The 8,257-nt window shown below is 36.4% G+C and overlaps 1 protein-coding gene across 2 annotated transcripts in view; it reads right to left on the bottom strand.

The window, feature by feature from the left end:
* Positions 1-957: 957 nt before the first annotated feature.
* Positions 958-8,257, bottom strand: part of LOC126467509 (AT-rich interactive domain-containing protein 4B-like) — a 162,078-nt gene continuing 154,778 nt past the window's right edge. The window contains exons 20-23 of one of the 2 annotated variants that reach the window (XM_050096468.1): positions 5,828-5,949; positions 4,629-5,015; positions 3,585-3,725; positions 958-1,940 (exon numbers count right to left, since the gene is read on the bottom strand). In XM_050096468.1, coding sequence (XP_049952425.1) covers positions 1,906-1,940; positions 3,585-3,725; positions 4,629-5,015; positions 5,828-5,949 — 685 coding nt within the window. In that variant the 3' untranslated portion in view covers positions 958-1,905. The remainder of the gene's footprint in view (positions 1,941-3,584; positions 3,726-4,628; positions 5,016-5,827; positions 5,950-8,257) is intronic. The other variant, XM_050096467.1, reaches the window with a different exon arrangement.

The following is an 8,257-nucleotide window of genomic DNA, read 5'->3' as shown; positions in this document are numbered from 1 at the left end:
TACTGCCATATGTGACTCAGCTGCGCATGTGGCTGAACCTGCTGGCAACTGCTCAAACAAACCTAATGTGAACTGCTGTGACATCGTGCTCATTGGAAGCAGTTTGTTGTTAGAAGTCTTGCATAGTCCTCGTTCTAAAGCCTTTGGCACATTTTTCTGTTGGCAGATGCTTGTGTGTGCATTTCCTTTGCAACTTAAATTTTATTTTGGTTTTTTCCCCTCCTCGTTTGTGTTTTATTGCTGCAGTATTGTTCTGCAATATGGGGCTAAAGTAAAATTGTTTGTTAAAGTATCAGTTCAGAGTACGTCTGTACTGCACAACACCAAACTGAGGACCACATTCAATGGAAGCAGACAACATATAATTCAGAACCAATTACATAAATTATGGCTTGAGTAATGATAACAACTCACTGAATAGTTGATGTTCTGAGTTGAAAAGACGCTAAGTGAGAAAGAACATATAGGGAGGGGGATGGATGCACAATAATAGGGAGAAAAGATGTAGAACATGAGACAGCAGCACAGGATGGATATGTGGAGATATAAATGTGACATGGGAAAATCTTTTAATGAGCACATAAACAAGGCTGAAATCTTTTATCATGAACATAAACAAGACCGAAAATATTGCTAGCATTTCACACAAAGAACTCTTCAGAGCTGGAGTGTGCACATGGACATGCTTTCAGTGAGTTGCTACTTTCACTCCTTACAGTGTTTATATTTCACGAACTGTTCTTTCATCACCTTATTTAGAATTAAGTATGTAGCATGATCTAATAATCACAGCAAAGCACCAGATGTAGAAGGTAGCAGGATGACCCAACAACTGGGACTGTAATCTGGAGAACAGTGGGAGCAAAACTAAACTGTACAGAGCTGGCGAATGTAATCTGTTGGTTTTATTGTTTATACGACTATATGAAAAAAAAGTTCTTTACAGGGTAGTTGTATTAGCTTTTCTTTCCAATATGGAGTGAATTATGACTGATCTCAATGGAAATATTCAGCTGCTTACAATAAAGTAAAAGTTTACACACATGAAATGTAAAAGTTGTTCTATTTCAAATTATAATGTCAATAAAACTACAGTACATGAATTGCTGCAATACTGTCAGTACATTCAAAAAGATAAAAGAAAGACAGAAAGAAAGATTGGAAGGAAGCAACAAAGACAAAACTGATACAAACAAGAATAAATTTTCACAAAATATTTGCTTAATTGTTAATTATTTTAAAAATAAAATATACTGTTATAATTACATGATACTGTACATAGGTCACGATTCAAACTGTACACTGTAAAATAATGAACATGAGATACGAAAGAACATTTAAAGGAACTGCAAATAAATACAATCAGTTTTGTGCCATTCACAATGGAGAATTGTCAGCATTACATAAAAATATAAATATATGTATACATATATTTTCTTTTTCATATAAAAACTCTCTAACTTTCAACTTTTTCACATTCACTCTTATCGGTGCCCGATGATTTTGCACTTAATTTAAAATTACAGACAGTAATGAATTCAGCATATAAAACTAAATCTGAGTGTAAACTTTACAATCTATTTTCTCTAACAAAGAGCTTGTTGGAAATGGTTTTCTTTCAGTTAAAAATATCATCATATAATACAACATACATTCACAACTGCAGCAATATGAGTAAAATATTGCTTTAATGGAACTCCACATCTCAACAGTTTAAAAAATGAATCATTAATGGTTAGAGACATCAAAACATTAGTAAATGTTTGAGAAACTAACTTTGTACATTTGCCAAGAAAATATGTTTTTACTTTGTATAATGTCTATGTATAATATATACATACACAAAATAGAAAACTATTTCATTTCACTCGGGCAGTTCAGACTTGAAGAGCATTCCTGCTGTCGTCATGAGCAAGTGACTTCCTGTTTTGCAGCTTTTTCTGGAAAGAAAATTTCCAGTCATTCAATAAACTGTTAATCTGATTTGATAAGCAAAGAATGTAAAGTGTCCAGTTGTTGAGTGATTTACACAATTCCTATTCAGTAATGTAGCAACAACTTAATCCATTAGCAGCAGGGTATTAATATTTATTTTAAGATTATGTCTTATTTACTACAAAAATAACATTGCTATTGTGACAAACTTTTTTACTCCACTTTCTGCTATTATTCCACCAACGTTATACTTGAATACATTTTTCCCACTGTCTGAGCAGCATTTAAGTTGCATGCAAACATTCCTCCACAACATCAACCCACACACATGATCACACGATGAAACTGATTTTTTCCCATTTCAAGGAAAAATAAAAACAAGAACTGTCTGCAGGTTTTTCTGTCTTTCCAGAATGATTTACAGACTCTGTGATTACTATATTGCGAAACTATCAAAGGTCAGAATAGAGTTACTCGGGTGAACAATACAAACTCTCAAATGATTCATATAATGTGAAATACATTAATATCTACACTTCATGACAATGTACCCACCAAAATAAAACAATGGAATTACTATTAATGCAGGTTCTCACTGCTCCATCAATATGCATTACATGAAACTCCATCGCATGAAACCAAGTACTGTTAACAAGAAATAGTTTTTTTATTATTATAAAAACATTCTTTCTGTCTTCAACCAATGCTGAACCCATCTTCAATAGTTTTATGAGAGCTCATTTTGTCATTTTTGTAGGATCTGAATTATGCTGCAGACACTTTTTCAATACCTGATTCAAAGCAGCAGCAATGTAGAGATGAACAGGGCAGTTACTCAAGTCTCAAAATTTCTGAAGTATGATTTTTTTTTTCCTGTAGCTCAATCATTGGGAAGGAGAATAGTTTAAGATAAATGAAGTTAAAAATCTGTTGATGCAATTTCAGTAACATGAGGAGTTAGAAAATAAAAAATTGTCTGAAGTGTTTCAGCTTTCAACCCACCAACTGGACAATCTCTAGAAGGTACAGGTGGAAGGATCAAAATCTAAGTGAAAATAAATCTGCTTCACATCTTGTGGATTTTATTTCTTTTTGATGAATTATATTACAGGTATTGCAGTCAATGTTTCAATTAATTATCCATCAAATTTCTTTAACAAATGTTGCTCCAGTTTACACTGATGTCATTGTTTTTGTGTGTGAAGTGTTTCGATCCAAAAATGTAAAAAAATAAAAGGCTGTTCCCTGCTGAAACATGTTAAGTACAGAGTTATTTATTATTCCAAAGAAAAAGTCACTTGAGACAACATGTAAAATTTCAAGGAGACAGAATGACATAATTGTAATTGTTGGAGATAATTACGAGCTAGCCATTCTGTCTCTGTGAAATTTTACTTACTGATTTATTAACAGTTGAAGAAATTTATTGGCAGTAATTAAGAAACATTGTGGCAAACAGCAACTAAGTTTTGCATTTATTACATTATTAACACAAAATTGTATTTACAACATTAGAGTTTTATGTTTAAACATTTTACAAAAGCAAATCCTACAACAAACTCTCTCAAATGACCTAAAAATATCTGATCAAAAGCAAACTGTTCATATTGGTATCTTTTGTATCAACCTGTATCTCAGCCAATACATACCTTCCCGTTCTCTTCGCCTCAACTTCTTCCGCCGCCTATCAATACATGCCAGTTCTGCCTTTACATTCATATAGGTCTTCCGCAGCTCCTGAAGTTTTTGCTGAAGCAGAGCAATCCGCTGGGAACCATCCAATTCTGGAGCTATCAGAAAAACGTAAATGAAATTTTACCTTTTAAATTTCCTCAAAAACTGAATACATCACATGCAACATTCTACTTTAGCTGGACAAAGGACAGGGCAGTGTTACGAATATTTATGGAAATAGTGAACAATACTATACAACTTTTCAGCTTTGACCAGTGATGCTGTTACGAAAGGACCTATCCACAAGCACTGTATAGCCACAATGGTGACAAGGGCAACATACAATCACGTTTACAACAATCTTATTATCATTACCACAACAGTTTTTGGGCAGGGACATTCTTGTTAATATCAACTTCAACTTCACGCATATTAAAAACTTGAAAATACAAAACAAAGCAGGAAAGAAAGGAGTTTCATCAGAATGTAAACGTAACTATGGAGTGCAAAATGAGTGCACAAGATTGTCATACCACACACTTTGCCAATTCACAACCAAACAGACCTTCAGCTACTTTACATGTTACAGATCACTGTTACCCCAACCTTCATAAAAAGTGTGTCAACACTAACTTCACTGTAACATCTGAATGGAAATATCATGAACTTCATTAAGCCCACAGAAATAAAAAAAGGAGCTGACTCTTTACACATTTAGTTGAAAACTAAACATGAAAGGCTTTACACTTTTAGTACTTGCTGAAAATTGAATGATCTCATTCAGCAAATAATGAACAATGATGGATCAGTTAATGGTGCTCCTATCCAACGAGAGACCACAAGGAACACAACGTATATTCTCGAGAGAGCAAACAAAACTGAGTCCGCAAATGATGAAGTATTTACTAAAGGAAAAAGGACGCAAAAAGTCAACACGATTATGTGATTTAGATCATGAGTAGCTGAATTAGTTAACCAAACAAACAATGATCTAAATAAGCACTGCAAACATTACTTACCAAGTTCCACATAAAAGTTGTACTTTGAAGGGCGGGGGGAACGAGTAGCTGCAGTGCTGTCAGGAGCAATACCACTTGCTGAACTCTCTGAAAGCTCATCACTATCACTGCCACCATTAATGTTGTTCCGTCTGTCTCTTTCACGATCACTTGCACTGCTATTACCACCTATCCAATCTGAAGAGACTGCAACTGAAATGCTGTGGCGAGGACTGCGGCCTGCCCTTGGCCTCTTTGCACTTGCCTCGCCACATTCTGAACGCTTTCTGCTTCTCCGGCGCTTTTTGCCACTTGTTGTGGTAGATTCAGCCAGGGGAGAAGTACCAGCTGGCGTACGTGGTAACTGTTGCTGGCATTCACTTGGAACTTCTATGTTTAATAGCGAATCTGAAAATGGAACCATGAAACAATATTTTTACTTCCCAACTGCTAAAAAATAGAGTGAACAGGAAGACAAGAAAAACTGTTTCTAATCAAAACCTTATAATTTGAGCTGTATGTATTAATAATATGACTCCAAAGGAAGAGTATCAGTTACAAATTCTTCACTTAATACGTTTTCCTTTACAAAATTACACTATCCATTCAAACAACACATGCACATGAGAATTTGTGCATAATGAAATTACTGTAGTAATTAATTTGTCACCCATGTAGTTGGATTTGACATTAGATTATGAACAATTAAATACATAGGTGAGTGCAACTTCATCCCTTGCTTGTAACTGGAAATACGTATCCCATAAGCAGTCACTATCACATTCTGCACCTTATTGTTCCCCTTTTCCAGCAGCAGCAGAGAGAGAGAGAGAGAGAGAGAGAGAGAGAGAGAGAGAGAGAGAGAGAGAGAGAGAGAGAGAGGGGGGGGGGGGGGGATTTTTTTCATTATCATCTGCAAAAAGAATAATTTTTTGTTTTTTAAATACATGGCAGATTGAACCACATTCTTCCTCAGTACAAATATTCAGTATGTACAATGAACACGCACCCTCTGGAATTGTGCAACATATTACTTCCTCCCAAAAATATTTCATGAAATTGCCACAGTGGGAAATTAGAGCTCATATGGAGATTTACTGACAATCATTCTTCCAATGTGTTGAGTAGGGAAGGATGGCTGGTAAAGTACAGATGTAGATGATGAGAAACCGTTTATTTACAGACAGACGGTAAAGGGAAAAAATGAGAAATAAACCTACCATCCTCACTGAAATGCTCTCCTTTTGTTCCATCAGCACAACTATCCAAATCAATTTCAAAAGAGTCTCTATGAGACTTAGAGCTGTCATTATCCAGATTTGGTGACAGCCCTCCTCTTTCACTGAAACAGAGAACGAACTGGTGTAAGAAATGAGGTTAATCATTACCTCTTTAATTTTTATTTAAACCAATCACTTACGTGAAAGGTGTAGGAAGGATAATTTTACACATTATCTAAATGTAAAGAGTGCACTAACTGATGTAAACCACAAGAAAGAAAACTGTAAATGATAAATTTATGAAAGTTATTATTTATCTTTCCACAAATAAATCAGCTTCCTCTGAAGCTTGAAAATAATTTGTTCAATCTGTATTGTAAAAAGTGTCACCACTATTTAGGGCAGTATTTCAAAATCAAGCTGTACACAGTGCAAGATTATGTACAAACCTAACCTATACATAAAACTACTATATTCAATCAGTTTTGTTGTAAGTAGCAGTGAACTACTTAATACAATAACTTAATGGTTTGCATGTCTCCAAACATTTTATTTAAATAATGACCTTCAGATTAATTACCACATAATTTATATCAACTGCTCTATTTGTAAAGGAACCAGTAAGCCTGAGGTAGTATGTAACAAAGTGCCTATACTACAACATTTTGAACTGACTTTATGGATAGGCACTCAACATGTAAAATGAAGTGATTACATGATTACAATTATGTGGGGAATACTCCACACATACATCTCTGGGGCAACTGTTTGAGCAATTAGTAACATTAGAAACCACAATACAAAGCACTTACTGTTTGACGAGAACTTGTGAACAAAAATGCAACACAAAATGATTCTCTACTGAATTTATCTTGGTTAGGAAAAATTTAAAGTTGGGAAACAACACAGGCAACAACAGCATACAAGCCAAAATAATCTATTTTTGAAAATATTGCGCAATTGGAGAGACAAAATCTACTCACCAAGTGACAGCACGAGAAAACATATATGAAGGTTAAAGAAATGAGCAACCTTTTAGGAGTCAGTGGCTGCTCCTTCTGACAAAAGGGTTGAATGGGAAGGAAGAGGGATGAAGGCAACTGAATTGGAGAGGTTTAGGAAATGGGGAAAGTTCAGAAAAGTTGCCCAGAAGCCTGGGTCAAGGGGTACTTACTGGATGGTTGTCAAGGACTGCACCAAATGAGACTTGAAAAACTGACGGCTTAATAGTGGAAGATAGGCAAGACATAGATTACTGACAAAACGTCATGTAAGACCTACTAAGACAGGTCAGAAAACAGTGTTTCTGTTTCTGTGCCTCTCCAGCTGTCAACCACCGCTCCCCACCTACGAACGAACTTGGCCAACCTTCTTAACATGCCCTGGCCTTCACCATTGCCTTCCACAGCAATTAAAACTCATTGTTACAAGAACCAATCACAACAGTGCAATGTTCTCAACCTCCGGAATTATATGTATTATCCAAAGGTCTCACTTTCAGCAACAATCCTTCACTTAACCATGCTGCTTTGGTGAAAGACCTGCTTCGCTTCACATGCAACATCAACTGGAAACATCACTTTGCAGTCCAACCCCAAAACCTTTCCATCAGCAAACCAGACATTGAACCCAGCCTCGAACAGTTCTGATCATGATTCTAACTCGATCCACTATCATTACCTCAAAATCACACTTTACAACCTTCCAAGAATTCCTAACATCCAGCATTGCGTAACAACCCTTTCTCAGGTCCCTACAACATGACCCTAAACTTTCCTGTGCGGCAATCTAGGCTCTTTGTTCCCTGAAACTGGTGACTCCATTATCCTCCCAGCAGAGCAACAGACAAGTGTCTACCATTGTAGTACTTGGCCAACAGGAGTATGCAAGAGAGGATCTACCCAGCTGTCTGACACAACTACGTACAGCATCTGTCATCAAGATCCCATCCCTGTGATACAAACTGACCTACTTTCCCTCCATAAAACCTCTGCTCCCTCACAAGGACTAAAACCTCAGTTCCTATAACTTCTTATCTCACACAAACCACACACCCATACCTTTTACCTTCTTCCTATGATCCACAAACCCAATCACTCTGGCTGTCCCACAGTTGCTGGCTTCAAGGCACTCACCAAACATATATCTACCTTACTTGATCAACACCTCCAACTTATAACACAGATCAACACCTGCAACTTATAGCACAAACACATCATTCCTATATTAAAGAAATGAAACATTCCCTAGATCATCTGAAATCTGTGCCCATCTCACTCCCATCACTCACCTTGCTTGTTACCACTGATGCCACCTCCCTCTATACCAACAACCCCCCCCCCCCCCCCTCCACATACATGGTCTGTTTGTTGCTGGACATTACCTCAATCAGTGCCCACCTGATTCCAAATCTAAGATTTCCTTCCTGTT

Source organism: Schistocerca serialis, chromosome 1 (genome assembly GCF_023864345.2).
Source record: "Schistocerca serialis cubense isolate TAMUIC-IGC-003099 chromosome 1, iqSchSeri2.2, whole genome shotgun sequence".
Classification (NCBI taxonomy): domain Eukaryota; kingdom Metazoa; phylum Arthropoda; class Insecta; order Orthoptera; family Acrididae; genus Schistocerca; species Schistocerca serialis.
Note: the sequence above shows the minus strand (reverse complement) of the source record. Positions and strands in the feature narration are given on the sequence as shown.